Raw genomic sequence first — 20,643 nt, forward strand, 5'->3', positions numbered from 1 at the left:
CATCCCACAGCCCTACCTGACCATTCCATTGTAAGAACAAGGCAAGGAAAAACTTCGCACTCAGACCATATTTATCTCATTTCTGTAGATACACTAGCCAATAATTATATCAATAGATTAAATTTCCAATTAAACACTACTACAGAATTTAGAATTACTTCAATAAAGTTAAAGCCATGGAGTCAAAGATAAATTTAGTAGGGGAAAAAAAAGTATTATACATCTTTTGCTTTTCATTATCCAAGAATATTACTTTCTCTTCCTTTTTTTCTCCTCAGGCAAAATGCATTAAATTTTGAAATATTTTACTTCACAGGATTTCAGAAGAAAAGCTAATATGCTCCCAATAGACAAAAAGATAGAAATATTAATACTTAAATCTATTAGTTCTTTTAACACACACACACACACTGTTCTTTTCTCATCTATCAAAATGCATAAGCAAGTCTAACAAAGTGCTAAGGGTTGACTGCAAGTAAGTTAGGCGTTAGCTCTGAAACTGAGAAATTTCTTAAATCCTTACAGTGGCTCTCTACTGGCCTATCCTATATACAGCTTCTCCTCTCCTGATGACTTCCTTTTTGGGATATTTTTCTTTCTTTTTTTAACCATACTGTAAATCTGGTAGTACTGAAAGATATACTAAAAGTGCCACAGCATTCATCAACATCCCTGTTTACCCAAAGGCAGCAAAATTAGGAAGCAACATACCTTCCTAAACTTTTGAAAAGGATATCTATATTCTTCAGTTTTTTCTGACCCCAAGAATTTCTAAATCAGCACTAAGTATGTAGAATAAACATGTGTGCGCACTGCACCCTGGAATAAGACCAATCTGAATGGAATTCATCATATGAAGGAAATCAACCCATCTGGCTTTTAACGAACAAAAAATCCAAATGCTACTTGATCATGAAACACATTCACAGATAATAGGGAACAGTGTTGGAGCAGCCAATCCTATGTGCAGAATCAGTTTTGAGAAAATAAACTGCTCTTGTTGAATATTAACAAGGAAAAGATAGCAAGTAGAATTGTATTATTCATCTATTCAGAATGCTAACCTATCTCCTAGTAGCTACACAAATTGTAGAAAAAAACCACTGATCAGTCCCCTCTATAAACAAATTCTTACCTAAACCAGCCTTTGTGAATTGTCTTTACAGGTCAAGTAATAACCAGCTATTCACTACCATCTGCAACCAAGACACTAAGTCAGCGCAGGCAGCAATATGAAAGGATTTAAGCGAACTAAACACAGACCTGTGACTTGTCACTGGATTCCACCCTACAGATTTTCGCTCTATGGCAATTTTTGCTATGGTGTTGCTGCTGCCTTTCAAGTAGAAGAGGATCATCAAACCTCAGAAGCTCCTCAAACTCATCTGTTGAAGCAGGACTTCTGCCCTCAAACGGTATCTGGAAATACTGTGGGATCTTTGCTCATCGGACCATAAACAATAACTGTATTACAGTAAACCAAGTGTAGCTTCAACTTTTTACAGGTTGTTTAGCAGAAGTCAGAAATATTCCTGACGGTTAGAGACAACATCTGGTAGCAAGAAGCCGGGACACTTTTGAGCTTAATTTCTGACTTCACATGCAAATCAAGGTATCAGAACAGGAAAGGCAGAAAAGTCAGTATTAAAGACTCAAAGAAATCTCTTTATTAAAAGACAGTTTGGAAAAAAGGTATTCGATTGCATTAAAAAAACCCAACCCTTCTCTGTACCTCTGTGATGCTCCAGAAGAAATCCTAGCTACTCCACTACATGCAAAGCTGCAAAGGACCTGTTCTCCATGAGTTTGGTTCAGTTTAACTAAGCTGTTCAGTGTCATTTGAGGTGCCTCAGGGCACATTTATGGCAGCTATGACACAAGGTTTTTCAGAGAGATCCTTTGGGTCAGCAGCTGAAAAGGCCAAGCAGGATACCCTAGGGAACCTCAGAGTTCGACACCTATAGTTAGGCAAGTGAATCAAGTCCCATTTTGCCAATAAAAGAAAAAAAGGTATAGGAAGGACGTGCAGGACAGTTACTTGGTTCTTGGGCAAAGGGTTGCAGGCATGGCTTTTGTTTTGCTTGTTCGTTTAACTTCAACTGAAAAATGCTGCTGGAGGTGTGGGGGGGAAGAGGTGTAAAAGTGGGTACAGCAAAAGAAATTAGGTTCTGTTGTAAAGTGGGCAAATCTGTGGGCAAACAGAGTAAAAGTAAATGAGCTGGACACCAAGCTGAACAAGAACGCAGCAGGTCAATCTTCATCACTTGCACTTCTGTAGCCAGGCAACTGCCTTCTCAGAAATTTTGGTACTAGAATTGAAGAGGACAAAGATCAACAGATAATACAAGAGGGGATAAGATGCTGGTAGAAATTAAATACAAGCAACACTGGAGAAGTTACAACAAACAAGAGACACTGGGTAGGTGAGAAAAGGACAGGCAAAAGTGAAGGACAAATATATACAAAGAGACTGGACCATAACCAGTAACTGCAGCCCATACAGCAGAAAGAAGGAAAGGGCCAAGTAGGAAGGCACTATGTTATTACCAATGTGGAAGCCTAACCTAAAATCTTCTAAATCTCTAAGTCTACACTTGCACATAGATACTTGTAAGGTCACTTCTCTTGATGCAGAAACAAACTATTTTAGACTTACACCTGCAAAAAGTTTGAGGGAAGTCCAGAACATCCAAGGAAAAGTGTCAAAAGAACACAACCAAAGTGAGAGGGAAGCGATTATTTAAAAGGGGAAAATACTGTTGTAAATTTCTTATTTGAAGAAGTAATAATATAATAAAATTATTAGACCCTCTCTCAGCGTTTCCCATTAGGCACATTCATTGGATAATGAACAGATTACCAAAGGAAGAAGATTAATTACTCCGCCCATGTAAAGCAAGACTCAGCCAAACGTTAGAAACATTGCGCTGAAAAATCTTTGGTACTTCGCATGACTGGGCAAAAGGATCCTTACCATACACGTAATGATTATCACCCAAGTACAATCTAAATTACAGCAACGAAAAAGTATTCCCTGTAAGAGCCTCAACTGAACCACAGCCTGTGCAAAATAACCTAATGGTGCACAGAAGACAGACTCATGCATTGCAGCAACCTAGTTTTGTGAATCTAAAAATCTTACAATAACTTTTAAAATCATTTTTATAATTGTTTATCGGCACAATAAACAAGTGTTTAGCAAATAGATTTGCAAAGCAGCTTTTAAAAGGAGGTCCAGCTCTTCTCTGCATTTATCATTTGGTTTATTTTTAATTACCTCCTTAAAGTAGAAAGCCACAGGAAGACTAAATGAACTTACTGAAAGAGTTCCATCACAGGAATAAAGCAGATGAAATTCTGTACAGTATATTACGGACAATATTATTAAGACTACTTAGGCAGCAAAACTGTGATTTCCTCCTTTAAGTACTATAACTAAAATCAGTAAGAAACTAAGAAACAGAATCAGAAGGAAGAAGAGAAAAACTAAGCTTCAAACAAGACAAAAGAAATGTACTTTGGGATCAAGGAAACCAAAGTGGTGGCAGTAGAATCCAGAGCTGTAATAATTCACATAAAACCAGTGAAAATCAGACAGAAGATGAAAATACTAGAGTTCAAGAGGCCACAGAGAACAGTAGCATTGCAAGGGCAACACATTGTTTAGTCACCGTGAAATTCCAGATGACAGCACTCAAGGACAGAGAGGGAGGCAGGCATCAGTGCCTGAAAAAGAAAATGTGAAGAGCACAGGCATAATAAAATAAAAAAAATAAATCTAAAATAAAATAAAAAGTCAGGCTTAGTAGCAAGCAGCAGTGAAAGCTTGAGTGAAAAAAGAAAACCAAAACAAAGAGATTCCAAGGTTTGCTGGAATAAAATTTCAATGACCACGGAACTGATTCTTAACGGTGTATTTTAAATATTAATATTATTCAATAAAGACTATTACAGCTTATAACTCTGCTTATGCTGACAATTTCTCCTGTGACATCTGCCTTGATGTTTCAGCAAGGAGTTGCTCTCTCCAAGAGTTACAAAACATTTAATCTCAAAATGCACAATTACTTCTCCAGAAAGAATACTGAACTTTACACAGCAGATACAGTTGTCCAGTTAGAAATAAAGGAAAGTTCTGCATACCACTTAAAATCAGCTTTGTCCCTGGAACACAGATTCAACCTCTAACAGGATATTACAGACAGTCTTCCTGGAGTTAAAACTCCTATTAGGAGCTTTGAAAAATTCAGATATGAAGAAAAGCACTAAGTTTAACACCACAATGTCAAGTGCTGGATGAACTAATAAAATATGGTTGTCTCAGATTTTAATTGACAGTCTAGCAAGAGTAGGCTCAAGTTTTCTAACCATTCTGGCCATAAACACTCAAAATTTATTGTCTCCCTAACAGAAGAAAATAAAGTAAAAGTCTCTCTGAAAGCATCACTGGAAAACTTCTGGAGTGTGATGGAAGACAACAGGTATGAAAAACTAATTTATCTTTAACACTGACACAACATTTTCTCCGGTACAAAACTGTGGGTATCTCCAAAGTCTCCAAGGCTCCTGGCTGAAACTGAGTAACAGCTGTTTAGTTAATGTTCCAGCAGCTCTGAGTAAGGTGAGCATGACGTCTGAAAAAAACAATGAAATAGCTAACTGGATCTCAAGAAAATATATTAAATAACCAACAAGCCATTCTTAACTCCAAAGATGTTTGATCTTACCAAAGCTAACAAAACAATTATTTCACACTACAGGTAGTCAGTCACTGTTTTGCCTGCAAGTACACCTTCTCCTTTCCTTTTTCAAGCAACTGTGAACTTTCTGGTCTTTTGGAAAACAGACTGTGACTATGCATTTATACTTCCCTAAAGCAGCATACCAACAGTTTTCAACACATGAGGATTCATACTAGGGCATTTGTGCAGTGGCAGCGGTTATGATTGATGATATGCAAAGATCTGATCTGTTGCAAAGAGGATGTAACATAAACCGCAAAGGAACTACACACTTCAGCCTGTATTTGGTACCACATAATGAAGACCATACTCTAGAGATCCTGAACATTTTCAGCCAATCTTTGTATTCTGGCAGATTTCGCAACTTTCCTTTGCAGAAATATTCTGCCCTTGAAAGATAACATATCTAGCAACAGCCTACAACAAAGTATCTACAAATCTCTGGTTGCACACCATGGCTGTCTTCCCCTGCCATCATTACAGTTCTAAAACCAAAATTATTAAAGCTTTATTGAATCTGCTTACATCAATATTCCACATGCTGTGAGACTGAATAATTCACAGCATTTTCAAATATGTAACGCTGAAATGTGGAGGACTATTACTTGAACTCACTGCTATTATTAGGTACCTGTGGAAAAGATACACTTGTTTACACCACCTTCACTTGGTCATGTTAAAATATACAGCACGGTTAAGATGTGTTTTGAGTTTTGTGAATAACATTATAATTGTTTTGTTTAACCACTTTTGTGATATTCAAAATATAAGAACTGGGGGGGGGGTAGGAAACTTGGTTTCTCAATATTGAAATATAATGCACAGTCCATAATCATATTTCTAGGTACTTTAACATTCTAGCTACTTTAACAGGACATTTAGAATGTTAGTATAGTCTGTACGCCTATATCCTTGCACATGGGCATTTTAATCTATTTATTTTCCTTTATGAATCAGGAACAATTTCTGCCTCCACTTAAAAACAAGTAAAGACTTAAAGCTCTCAGGACGTGCTAATAGGGCCCTGTAGAGAGTTACTACAGTCCCACAGAAAATCTGATACTATCTCTAAAGCAACGTCATCCAATTAAGCTTCTTTTCACTGCATCTTGATCACAGTCAGCTAACAAGCCTCAAGCAGAATCTACTACACATTGCACGACATATCAAGACTCAACATGTTGAGTTTGCTATATAGTATCACATTTTTTAAAAGATAAAAATTTAAATAAGAACAAACATTCTACCTGGTAGAGCAGTTGGCCATTACTTACTAAAAATTCTGAATAAATGCAGAGCCACATCCTTTTCCCTTTTTTTTCTTAAAATAATTGCTAGCTAGGACTTACTCCATTTTTTGTCTTTGGAAAAGAACAATTAGAAAGCTTCTTGAGCCATGATTTCACACTTCTAGAATAGATAAAATAGTCATCATAGACTGATACATGAGCCTAGCTCCTCTCTCAGGCACATGAGCAAACTTCCAGAACAATTTCATGAAAATACAACTTTTCTTATAAGGGCCAAATGGAAGCTTTAATGTACTTCCAGTGATAAGAAGTTTAAATGTGGTGATTTCTGTTCATAAAGGAGAAGGGCTTCCAGTGCACTACATGACAAGAAAAACTACTACAGAAGGAACAGAACAACATTCTTAATATTCAAAACATCACAGAGAGCTGTATCACTTGTACGATAGTATCCATTTAGACTGCATCAAAGCGGTGTTTTAAATATTCACCATTTCTGTTGACATGAAGTACTTGCTCCTCCACTCAGCTTATTTTCACAGACTCACAGGACACCTGAGGCTGGACAGCGCCTCTGGAGACTGCCTAGTGCAGTCCCTCAGCTCAGAGCAGGGTCAGCAAGAGCACATTGCTAAGGGTCATGTCCAGTTGGGTTTTGGACGTCTGTAATGACGGAGATATACAAGCTCTGAGCGCAACCTGTTCCACTCTTTGACCATCCTTGCAAAAGAGGCTTTTTAATTACATTCAAATGGAATCTTCTGTATTGCAGTTCGCGACTATTTCCTTCAGTGAGTATTGCTAAGAAAAGCCTGGCTCTTGTATCTTCACTCCCCCATCAGGTATTTATACACATTGATAAGATTTGCCCTGAGCCTTCTCTTCTTGAGAAGCCCCAGCTCTCTTGGCCTCTCCTTGTACAACAGATGCTCCAGTCCCTCAAGCATCCTTGTGGTCTTTTTCTGGACACATTTCAGTATCTCCATGCCTTTCTGGTACTTAGTAGATTAGAACTGGACACAGCACTCCAGATGTGGTCTCACCAGTGCTGCCCTAAATCTAAAATTGCCAGGCTTTGAAATTTAGTTCACCTGAAATTCTTCATCCTCTCTCATATTTCATATTTGTTAAGAAATAAAAACCAACATGACTTTACCATTTTTCAGCAACTCAGGTGCTTAGAAAACTGTTTTTTTACCTTCTAAAAACATACAAAAGCAAATTTTATTCTAATCCTTTGCAACAAAACACAGACTAATTGAAAAGTGGGCAAATGAGACAGCTATCTACAGATCCTCCAAGGGTAAGGAGGATTTAACCACTAAATCAGAAAAAACCAGTCATGTTTCTTTAATCTGTCAATTACACCAGTTAATGTTTAGTTGTTTAGAGATGCCTAACAAAATAACAGACTGACTTCTTTTATGGGAGCTTAATAAAGAATTCTTCCTAAAAGAGAAAGAAAGAAACAACAAAAAGCATATACAAATCATAAGTGAGTCTAAAAATGGTCATAAGATTGTTTTTTCATAACACTTTATTATAAATACTGGGGGGGAGGTGACTCGGCTTTCAGGACTCATGTTTTCAAATTGGTAATATCAAGGAAGGCCGCAATCTTATCTTAAAAAATTAGATATTATTACAGTTGCATGTTCTTAGAGCTGAAGCTTTAAGAAAAAACACACACAGGTATCTCAAAACTCATAAAATTAGATACATTGGAAAATGTAACGCAATACAGAACAGAAAGAAAGGCCAAGATGCAACAGCAATAGTTTTAACTTACATTTGAGTGTTTCTCCAGCATAAGGGATATGTAGTTTAAACCGATCACAGCTAGGTCCAGGGGTCAAGGATGTACAGCTAAAAATGAAGACAAGAGAAGAATGTCCTAAGCAGTTACAGATGGTAGCAAACACTAACATTATTCTACAGGGTACAAATAACTGACATAGTAAATATGTTGTGAATATTAGAAACACTCATCCTTACAATTCTGGTAAAGAAGAAAAGGTGGGAAAGATGCAGGAGGCCCATTCTCTTTTGATCAGCAGTTCTAACAGCATAAAAAACATTACAATCTCTGCCAATTATCTTCTTTCTCTTTTTAACACAATAAAATACATACGCCAAGATGTCCTGGTTTGAGAGCGTTATTAGAATAATACCATATAGTCAGTCAAAGCCATTAAATTCTCTACTTGTATACAATTTTGCAGGTCACAACTCTCTATCTATGCCACAGTAACATGGTTATATGCTCCCTATCCCTGCCATCCAGATATCTGGGATGAATCTTAGTTTTAATACACCAACATTCAATCATTTTTACCTATTTTAATCTTTAATTTCTCCCTTGTGTAAAAGTCTCACAGTAAGCTTTCAGGTGAGCAGGTTTCAGAATCAGGTATTTGACACTACGACAACTAAGCATGTACATTCATGATCTGTGACTATTCCGTATCTCCTGTATATGTGGAACACTACAACAGCAGTTGGGTCTCACAGTGTTGAGCAGGCACTTTATGAACACAAATGTTACTGAACAACCTTCATGTCTACGCCACAGATGACAAACCTTTTCATACCTTTCAAGTCGTGTACCAAAATCTTTGCATAACAAAGAACCACAAATCTCAGCTGCAAAAGAAGAAACATCAGCACAAATTGTTTCAGGAATGGTCCCTGGAGTTCTCACCACTGTGGGCTGGTAGGCATATAGCAGGTCCCAGTAGCAAAAATACTGGAAGCCCTTAGCAGTTCATCGCTTTCAGTATCTGGGGATTCTGATAACCCAGAAGTCTTCTTGCCAACCTTATATAATTGAGAACTGTTTATAGCTCCAGCACAAGAGCTAAGTTTGTTGCAAGCCACTTAAAGCTCAAAGCTAAACTGGACAACTCTAGACAAAAACAGTGAAAAGGAGGTACACAAAGGTAAAATAAGTTGCCTAAGCTCATATATCAGATCACTGGTAAAGCTCACATACCAACCACTGACAATATAATGAAACAAAAGACATGTTTATGGGGACTCATACAGAGCAAAAAGCAAAAAGATGGGTAGGCCAGAAAGTACAAAAATTCTGATCCTACCTTACCAGAAACAACACAGTAACTGTCTTACCACAGAAGAGGCATCAGGGCAAGTGGCGCAATGTTAATTCTCACTACCATACTCAACAAGCTTCAGAAAACCATTTTTCTCAGACACTGGCTCTATGGTCTTTTTTCTCATTACACTTGCATGTTAAGGAAACCACATGCACTGGTTTTATTCAGTGAGCTACATTTACTATTTAATCAAATTTGTGCCCACATCTAGCTTTATCAAAAAGAAGCAGCCACAGAACTACAGATCAATTAACTTCAAATGAAGTTTCCACAAAAATACTAGAAAACATAAGCAAACCACTTATATGCACCTAGAATCTAACATAGTAGCAATTAACAGCCTACATAGATTCAACAGGAATACACTACATTCTTCCAGTATCATCACAGAAATTAGATAACTGGCCTTGCCAATGAAAGGGAAGCAACAGATGCCCTATCTTCACTTCAGAAAGGTTTCTGCGATGTCTTGTGAGCGCACCATGCAAAACAATCTACAGAAACATAATTTAGATAGAAATACTATCAGATGTGTGCAGTGCTGACTAGAAAGCAAGTTTCAAAAAAGATTAGTTCACATCTTGCTTTGTCCAGGAAGAATGCATGGACTGGGTTTTCTTCTGGTAGAATACTACTTCGCATTTCACTGAAAGACTCATGATGGATGTTATTAAATTATGTTTATTAAACCTGCCAATGATGCCAACATGAAAGGGAATGCAGCATGCTGAATCACAGAACCAGAGCTGAAAAATGTTTTAATGATCTGTATTACTACTTTTTTAGTTACATCTAGGTAGGGCTTAGCAAGAACAGTAAGCATCACCACCCTCACTGAGAATAAAAATAAAAATCACTTTGAGAAACAAGAAAATACGATTTTTTAGTAGGTGAGAACAGCAAAAAAGGAGTACCCATGGTAGGGTGTTTTAATAGCTGTCGATGAACTTAACAGCTATAGATATGATTATCTACTTTCAAGTAATTTCTAAGGCATACATTACATAAGGCCAATTCTATGAAGCACAGAAAAAAAAGCAACACACAAAAAATCCTTTGCAAGTTCCAAACTATCTCCACAGCATCAGTTAATATTCAGTGGAAGTTTCTGTCAAGGTATCACAGGTCACAGTCTCAGGCACATTTCTCAAATACCATGAAAATAACACTGTTGCTAGCTATTCAACAGACACAAAAATTTCTGATCCTGCATATACTCTACAATCTTTTCTTTTAGTAGAATGGGCAATTTGGAAATACTTAGGGAAAGCATAAATACTCTTTAACATGAAAAATAAAAGGCTGATCTAATGGTAAATGTCCCTAAAAGCAATACTAAGTACTTTTCCTAAATTATTATACTTCACTAGAGATGTTTTTAATCTTACTGGTCTAGAAGTGATGGAAAGTGACAGTATTCCCAGTCAGGTTTTTGTGGGTCTTTTTGCCAAATTACTCTGGCTAGGCTGCACAAGAGCTTTCAATAACTTCAATAGGCTGAGCAACTGAGCAAAAATCTTTCATATGTCCATTTGAAAGGAGGCAGTTACTTCGTAGTATAAACAGTAAAAGACCAAACTCCTAAGGCAAATCAAACTTTGGTATACTTAGCAGTCTATGCACATCCTTATTTCAATGGAAAGCCACAGATAATGCCCTGGCTATGGACATCATCTCCTGCTTGAGTTTCCTTAACATACAGAACCTCTCATAATTACAAAGGGGCCCAACCCAGAAGCTTGGCCTCTATCTTCTCTGAAACATAACATTTTCCATTTGCTGATCCTTTTACTTAACATGGTCCACACAAAAGTCACACTGAAATGTAACGACTTGTAACAAGGTCTTTTAAAGATTATTTGTTGTCCTACCTTCACAGAGAATTGTCAGAACAGTAATACCCAGTGTTGAAAGTTAATTTCTGAAGCTGACTCTAGCTCCTGATAAATGATCTGCACCTCTTTATTCATGGAGAAATATTACACTGGTTTGCATATCTTCATCTAAATAGTCAATATTTTATGTAAGAAAGCCAGGGAAGCAAGAATTAATGCTCTGACACTCGGAGCAGTGGTATGAATTACTCTACATAAGGTGATTAATGCTATACCACAAGATGTGCCACAATGGTTTCCCTACTAAAACATCAAAGAATCATCAACTTGATGAGTTTCTGGGACAAAGGAATATCCTTGAATGTATCACTTAAATTCATGCTGCCCTATTTAAATGAGCTGCACTGAGACCTACAGTTGGAATCTGGCATATGGAATTGAGTATGCAAGAAACCATAGCTGAATATGAACTCTTCTCTTTCTCAGCAGATTTTAGCTAAGTTCCTTGAGCAAAAACAGCAGATTAAACTTCAGATACATTTCAGCCGTATGAAATATGTATTCCAAGTAGGAGACAGGTAGAACATTTCCTTTGTTGAGTGTTTGATGTATCTTACAGTTGGGATTGCGTGTGACTTGTTGGAAAAAAAGTTTCCTTCACAGTAAATAAACCACACAAACTAAACCAGTTATTATTCAATGAAAAAGTCATGGTCAGCAACAGATACTTAGTTATAAGTGTTCAGATTCTTTACCAGCCACAACAGGAAACAGGAAATGTTATCGAAGAGAAAAAGTCAGGAAGAAACCCAACAACAAAAAAAATCCCAAAACCTACAAAACCCACAACAGGCAAGTCACTTAGTTTTGCTGCTTGGAATAATGCATTAGCTTCTAAGTATAGGTATAGTAGATGGTATTTTTCTGTAAAATTAATCCTCCTTCCCAGAGTATTCTAAAAGCCTCTAGAAAGGCAGTTCTAGTGAGCTTAACATCAAGGTTTTCTCTTTACCAATGTATTTGGAAATTATTATTCTGTTGAATTCACTCTTCTTCTGTTTTGTTTAGACTAAAAAATAAATATCCCCTTCCTTCTAAGCCACTTTGATATTTTATAGGACTGAAGCCATGATGATAAGGAGGCCTGTGATAGCCCTAGATTTCAACACTGTTTTCCTACCAACTAGTCTTCTACAACCATCACTTGAAAGTATTCCCAGGACAAGCAGTTTTAAATTATTTGGGCTCTGGTAAGATCTTATCCAAAAATAAGTTCTGTGCCAGTTGAAGAGGCCACAATGAAACAAGAGCTCAAGCATTTACCACCTTAATCCTTAAAGTCAAGAGATGAGGGTTATTCTATCCAAAGAATTTTAAAATGAAACTCAAAACCACCAACATTCCCTCCAACCTCACGTGTTTATATCCCAAAATTCCAGTCTAAGGCTCATTTTTTTATACCACTCCTAAAAATCTACTGCTTAGAACCATCTAAATCCATAGCAAACATTCAGAAATGTCAACAGAAGTACAATAGCTCTACTGAAAAATATACAATGTCCTTTTTATTTCTTTTCTAATCTGTGGTAAAGGTGTATGCCCCAACATTCCTGTCATATTTATTTGATGACTATCAAAATTCTTTATTAAAAGTAGTATGGAATGCATTTAGTCATTCTTCCTTCTTAGATCATATAGAAGCTTTATCACCTTATACTATCTGAAGACAAATCATCAGTGAATTTTACTGTAGAAGAGCAAACAAAAATTAAACTAAGAATTTTAGCCTCTATAATTTCAGGAACTTAATATTAAGACTGCCTAACCTTAATAGCCAAAGATGCAAAAGCTTCTTTAATCTCATGATGCCTAGGTTGCCACACACAGTGTTCTTGAGGATTAGTACTTTTTGGATAACAACTGGTTTTTGTGCACCACACTGTCAATGTAAAAGCCAAGAAAGCTCCGCACAGCATTAGAGACACCCTGACGGAGAACACTGCTAAAAAACAACACACACACAAATAAAAAGGGCAACACAACAAAGTAAATTGTGATCACTGGTTGTATTCCCAAGCCTTCCCAGCTCTTACACCTAGTATATGTTTCTAATTGGTCCTATATGTGTCATATAAAGATACTGTTAGGGAAAAAGGAGTCAAGTTCCTTTTCATAATACGAGACACTACAAACATCAGTATTATTTTAAAAATTATGAGACACGATTCAGTCAGGGGGTTAGAGGCTGAAGGTTTGGTCAGCAAGCATTAAATATAATTCAGAGGCAAAGACAGGTAAATCCCCTGTTACTAATAAGAGGTAGAAAACTCAAAACTCCACCCAAAAACTCATATTGTGGCATTTGCTAAGAAAACCACCTTAACTTAAACGCAAGTAGAACAGCCCTTGTCGATGCCTTTAGACTCTTCTTTCCTCCCATTTTTTAGATAGAAATATGCTTCAGCATTCCTTGGAGACACAGTATTTAATCCCATTTAATTAAGAATTAATTGCAGAACTCACAACAGATGGGTAAGTCATCTACAGAGGCATTAAGAATAATTAAAGTGCACGGAGCAGGACAAGAGTGGAAAACAGGCCAGTGGGTAACAGTTCTTTTGCAAGGATTAGGAAACAGAAAAGTGGTGAAAACAACATTTTAGAGAGCTGACACTGATGGTGAAAACCTGTATCATACTGCAGCTCCTTGCAACAGTGCACAAAGCTTTACAGGCTCCCAGAGGCCTGCAAATACACAAGAAGAGTACTGTACTGAGCAGATGCTGCTGAAAACCGACAGATCCAACCAAAATTCTGTCAATCAGGCAAAATTTGAAATGGGAGAGATAGTCTAGTCAACCAGTTTTGATCTTCAGTTCCCCTTCATTATACAGACATATGTATTACACACAAGTGAGAGCGACTTGGACTTGAAAGATAAAGATACACACTACTTCTTTTGGGAAATAAAAATCCAGTTAGTGATTGCTACTTACACACATACTTTAATTAAAATATTAACATCTGAAAACCAATTGATGATTATCCCGAAGAACTTTCCAATAGATAAACCTGCTGTTTTCATAAAACTCATTTGGACCCTAGCTGGTTTCTTCAAACTCAGTATAAAATTAAACTACAATATCAAAAGTAGTCTTTGTAATATGGATGATGATGATGAAGTTTTTGAATCCTCTTAGTATAGATGATATTCCATAGTTGCAACATTTCAATCTATAGTTATTGTATAACAGTATTTACGGTATTTACATAATATATATTGTAATATAACAAAAATAATACATAAAGTGGTATTATATAGTATAAATTCCAAGGTGTCTCTAGATATGTCAACCATATTCCCAACAGCACCTTCATGTACTGTAAGTGCTGATTTGCCTTTAGGTACATATTTATGTTTTCTTGTATGAAGTTCATCATACTAATTGGAACTTTAGGAAAGGAGTGGGATGCTAGGCAGAACACATATGCTAGGAAAACGATCCCTGCACCCATAGACAGAGATATCCATCTTGTAAAAACTGAAGTTCAAATAATTATTTAAAATTAAATCAGCTACCAGTAACCTGCTTTCACTAGAAACAAGATACAAGAGCAAGAAACAAGAGCATCTAATGACTACTGTCATTAGTAAAATAAATATAGCAGCTGTATTTTAACAGAAAATGTAGATTTAGTTAATACGAATGAGTTTGCCAAAGCAGATGTTGCAGGTGGGGAAAGCTGCCCCAATCTTGTAGCAGGTGTCCTGCAATCTCACCAAGTATGTCTGCTTCTGCTGGAGGCAGACATTCAGCCCAGCCTCTATAAGGAAAACAGAGGAAAAATACATACATGTATTTTGAAATAATTTCAGAGAACATCTACATTAAACGAAAGTACATACAAGCCCCACATGACTGAATTTCTTTTTAGCATCACAAACTCTTTGCTCATTTAGCCTAGGAAGGCTGCTTTTAGAACTGCTCTTTTCCAGTCACCACAGCAGGACAGGTTGGAAAGGGCCACCAAAAAAAGGAACATGAAGACAGAGCTGCAAACCAGCACCACATCCTACATACTTACAAGTGTACTTGAAAGAAAATCTCTGAAGAACAGACTACCTCAAAAGTTTCCATTTGTAAAACTCCTACAGTTTGGGGTGGGAGCTCATTATTATTGGGTCTCAAAGAGCTAGTTATGATACAAATTAAGAAAAATCATTAATTGAAAAAGGAAAGTTTTCAACAAAACATGCTTTACAAATACACTTTAGAAAACATCTTTTATAATCGAACAGATTACCTTTGTAAGTAAGATCTTTTATACTCTGGTAACTGCCTGTAAGTTCTCTTTAAAAACTACACATGGTGCACATACTCCCCAGAAGAATAAACAGACAGAAAAGGTAAATTTTAATGAAGGAGTGACTGAAAAAAATAACAGAAACAAGACAACTGCAATGGGATAACACTCATAATGCACACTCCAGTAGACTATGCTTTGATAAATGAACTAGTGAATTCACATTATCATAAACTACCATTCCATCACACATTCAGCAAGGAAAAGGCACTACTTCATTGTATGTAAGACCAGCTGCACCCCAAATCCTTGGAACTCCTAAGTAAAGTTTTCAAGAAGAGTATGAGGGAGTGGCAGATGCATCCTTTGGATTTACTTCTTCTCCTTCCCCTTCCATCAAAGTCCTGTTTCATATTTTCACAATTGCCATTTGATTATGTATTACTTTGTAACAAGTTAGAAAGTAATAATCTCTCATATTCTACCTCTACTGTTCACTAATTTTAATTCGATTTCTAAAGAAAAAAAAAAATCAAACAAGGAGCAACTTTACTTTTAGATTACTCTAAAAGAGCCATTCTTCACCAAGTATGAAATTACAGTCTACCACCTGGAATTTCAGAACCTTTTGGTGTTCACAAAGAGCATATTCATACAGAAAGTCACAAAAGCTAACCTATTATAAACATAAGCTCTAAAGTCATTTAGCATTGCTCCAATACTGCCTGTAGTAGCCACAAAGACCCCCCAACTTGTTTTCCAAGTAATTTATTTCACACCATAGAACCATTTAGTTTATTGGAAAATGAAATTAATTGGTATCAGGAGAAAAACATAAAGACTAAAAGCATAGTCCATGTTTATATATTTTCCCCCTTTAACTAACTAAACAATATTAGGAGGGGTCCAGTGATTCCATGTCTTTTCACAGTTTCCTTTAAAGTTCTTTTCTAATGGCAGATTTTTAGAGCTTTCTGGTTAAGGATTTCTAATTATTTGATTTCCTAATCTTATAAACTCTCAGAGGAAGTTTATGTTAATATGACCATGAATTCAATTCTTTGGATATGAAAGTTAGACCAAACAAGGATCACCACATTTTCATCATCACTCCATAGCTTTCAGTTGCACATACATGCGTAAGGGTAACTTCAAATTGTATATATTCATATAAAATACTACAGAACAGGAGGCACAGCAGAAAGCCTATCAAAAGATGCCAGCCAAGCAAAAATATGAGCAGTTCTCCTATTTCTAGCATTATTTTAGATTAATTACAACATTAAAGATATGGAATAGACTAAAAAGACAGGAAAATCCTAATCATATACAATCAAATACAAAAATACAACAGATCACCCTGTGGAACCACACCCGCAGAACACAAGCATGTTACATTTTCCCCAGGAATTCTGGCTCAAGAACCTCTCACCTCTCCTTGTCTTTGCCTGACTTCTCATTCTTACATTCCCACTGTTCACAGCCACCTCAACTGTGCTAACGCTATTTATTGGCCATACCATAAATCAGAAAAGTAGCCATCACCCTTCCCACGGTCACATCTAACTATAACTAAAGAAAGCAGTTCCATGTACCCTTTTCTTGGTGACAGTCAAAAAATACTCTTCTCCCCTGCAAATGCTTGTTCTTGCCCTCACAATCCAGTTTACTGTTTTCTCCCAGCACCACAGTAGAAGCTAGCCCTGGCTCATCTCTCAGCAGCCTCACAGGACAAGTAGGACCTCCTGCAAGGACAAGACTACTTATGAGCAGAGTCACCTTTTGATCCCAGAGAAAAGAGATCCCAGTTTACCCAGAGCTCTTCTAAGTTTTGAGTCTCCAACCTACCGCAAATGCCTTGACCTGTCTTTTTGCTACTTCCAACCCCTCACCTATACCCTCAAGTTCTCCTCCCTCCTGCATCAATCTAATAAAACTGAATTTTGCCCATGTGAAACAGGTTCAAACTAAAACATTAAAAGTCATATGGAAGATATAATACCACTTGAAATCTCCAAGGCAATTATTCCTTTTAAGTGTCTTCACCATCTGCAAATGGTTTGCAGTTGGCCTGAAATCATACCACTTTTACAGAGTTTAAGTTAAGTCTTATGACTAAGATTTATGGCAGCCTGAAGAGCAGAACAGATAGTCAACTATCTGTTAGTTCAAAAAAAAATTATCATTACAGGATAATTCTTAACAAAGAACACGAAACATTGCATTATTCACCCCCAACAAAAACAAAAAAAAATATCCATGGCTCAAGTGCACAACAAATGGTAAATCAACTTTTACTCAAGCGGTTGAAACCAACATTCTAGAGGAAGATGATGTAGAAAAGAGAAAGAAAAAATGTAAAGTGGGAAACAATTTGAAAGGTCACTGGTAACCCTAACTACAAACAAAAACAATTCAAACAAGTTTTTCTATTGAATAAAGAACTGACCATGCAAAAGAGAGCAACAAGCACTCTGTCATATTTTTGGTTTAAAAATATTATTTCAGTGATGTATAGGAATCCAAGGTGTGGGGTTTTTTTTAGGAAAATATCATTTTAGAGGGTTTTATATTTGGCTTTTTTGGCCTCTTCTCCATAACGGAATTCTGCAATTTCCTTTAACTCAAATTCATTGGGATTCTTTTATCTTACAATAATAAAAATACACAGTCCTAGTGGTCTAATTTTGTTCTTTCAGCCATATACCACAGATCACAAAGAAAAGAACCCGTGGCCTACACTGTGGAGTAGTTTGCCTCAGACACAGCAATTCTCTTCCCTCAGGAAAGACTAAATAAATATGTTTCCTTTCATAAACTTTCACTTTTCTGTGGATTACTTAGGAGGTTTACCTTTACCTCAAGGACTGAATTCAGTATCTTCAATAAGAACATCAATTTCAAAAGCAAATGGAACGGTTCAGTTATACATACAGCTCTAAGCATTCTTTTCAGATGCTCACTTCCGGGTAGATAACGGTTGCTTCATGGTATGTCTACATTGTGCTGTGTAGTGCCAAAACAATACCTAAGCTAAGCATCTCAAGAAACAGATTAAAACTCTCAGGTATAGCATTGCATTGGTGTGGTTATTCTGTTTCCAGTCGGATTTGAGATATTAAACCCATACTGCAAATTCAGTGCTGGACAGAGGCTACCCACAGTCAGAAAAATTAATTTCTCCATTAGTCAGAAGAGCACCATGACTGATGGCTCAAGAGATCCCAAAGCATTTATAAGGGTGCATTTAAAAGGGCAGCAATAGAGAGGTGCCAACCTATGTAACAAGAGAGTCTTACGACAATGAAACCTCCCTTTGAAATTTTTTATGCAGGCTTACATAGGAATCAATACATTATACGAAGAGGCCTGTTTTTGATTTCCCACACTGTTAGAGAATGAATGTGTAGTTAGAAAACAGATTACAGATTCTGTTTTCAAAAATTAAAGGTTTGCTTCCTTTATGATCACTGACTCACAGAAATAGTTTACAGAAGTATTCCCATTGATTTCTGTTGGCTGCAATATAAACATGGCAGAATCAGATCTTCAACACTGTTGCACACTGGTCTGTCAAGATTGACCCTCTAATCATTTCCTATGCTTTTTCAAGCCCTTAAACTGATCACACAATGCCTGCAACAAACAGGCTAAAGCAAAAATCATAATAATTTGTTTCAGCTTCATTACAAGTATACATTAGCTATTTAATGTTATGCCATGTATGTGTATATGCATACGAGAGAGGCATACATAAAGTATAATTGCATACATAAGGCAGAAAATTTACCAGCCAGCTATCTGGGAATATGTTCTTCTATACTCAGCAGAAGAACAAAAAATTAAAAGCCAGTTATTCTCAGCTTCTGGTGAAATGTAATACGTATCCAAAATGCATGGTATGCTAGAAATCCATCCAGCTTACATTAAACAAACGCTGCATCTGTCTGATGCAAGGGTTTGGAAAAGGAGGAGAAATCGGACCAGGTACGCAATTATTAGATTTTTAATTATCTTTACAACAAAAAAAATAGAGTCTTAGATTTTTTTTCTCCTGCAGCGATGCACAATGCAAATAAGACAGACATCTGTTACAATGGCAGAACATCCTGCACAAGGACCTAAAATACATCAACGTAGGCTCTGGCTTTCAAGAAGTGTTCAGTGAGTTACCACGGTACAGATAGCCAAAACATACATTTAAATCCCTTCCTAAGGTACATCTTTCCAACTGCATTTGGCACATATATTAGTACTACATCATGCGAAGCTCTGTCTAAACAAATCAGAAAAGATACAGTTGACATCTGCATCAAATAGTTTCTTTTCATTTTTAATAAAGCATAAAACCCATAGACATTACACTCAGCTTTTTTCAAGGTCAGAAAAAAGGAAGTCACTCACCATCCCAGTCTAAAAATACCAACAAAGACATACTGTGCAGTATTTAAAATGAACAACTCTTAGGAAAACATAGGTAGTCTTTCAAACTACAGCCCAAGTTACTGTAATTATCTAATACTATATCTATATATCTAATATATATATAAAATATACCTAATACTATTTTACTTTTTAAAAGCCTTTCTTTACTCATAGCACTTGAAATTGACAAACACTCTTTCCTCCTGAACAACTTCAAGGACCTTGTTTAAAAATAGTGTAAAAAAAAATAATTACCAAACTGTGGAGAATATTTACAAAACTATTAACAAATGTATACATTACACTTAGATCTTTATCAGACAGACATTTAGCCTTTGTTTTTTCAACATTCAGAAACAAACGCAGGAGAGCATGATGGTGGAGACAGTTGTCTTTTTAGACCAGCACAGGAAAACTTGTTTGAAGTTCCAAGTGCTGCTACATAGTGACAACTCTCTTGCACTGCATCAGGCTTCAGCCTGTTAAATTTTGCTTGAGTGACAACAACAACCTACTAGTGACAAGATTCTTTGTAGTGAAGAAATACATTTATCATCCGAAGCTGGAATGAAACTACCTACTCCGTGCATAAGTAATAGTTTATGGCTTACCCAATACAGAAGTAATGGACTTATAAGACCATACCTCTCCTAAAAACTGCCACATCCTTTCAAGTATAGATTTTACTTAGAACATAAATTATTTTTTAAATCAGCTGTTCATAGTAATTGCGTTCAGGAGTCAGACTTGTTAATCATCATACATAAACAACTTGCAGGTTAAATCCCCTACCTACAGATATAAATGGGAATGACGGAATGTGAACTTTCCTCAAGTAACTTAAGTAGAATGTTTCAATTTGAAGTAATCAAAAGCAAAAGATCAAGCAAAAGCCTTAAATAACCACTACAGTCTTGTAATAGTATTTCATAGTTAAATTTTATTACATGAAATATGCACACAGAATCCA

At 36.4% G+C, this 20,643-nt stretch overlaps 1 protein-coding gene across 3 annotated transcripts in view; it reads right to left on the reverse strand.

The window, feature by feature from the left end:
- The window catches only part of BABAM2 (BRISC and BRCA1 A complex member 2), a 170,254-nt gene that overhangs the window by 140,518 nt on the left and 9,093 nt on the right, over positions 1-20,643 (reverse strand). For all 3 annotated transcript variants that reach the window (XM_056357722.1, XM_056357721.1, XM_056357720.1), the window contains exon 3: positions 7,782-7,858. In XM_056357722.1, coding sequence (XP_056213697.1) covers positions 7,782-7,858 — 77 coding nt within the window. The remainder of the gene's footprint in view (positions 1-7,781; positions 7,859-20,643) is intronic.

The sequence above is a fragment of the Falco biarmicus genome, chromosome 12, assembly GCF_023638135.1.
Source record: "Falco biarmicus isolate bFalBia1 chromosome 12, bFalBia1.pri, whole genome shotgun sequence".
NCBI classification, from domain to species: Eukaryota; Metazoa; Chordata; class Aves; order Falconiformes; family Falconidae; genus Falco; species Falco biarmicus.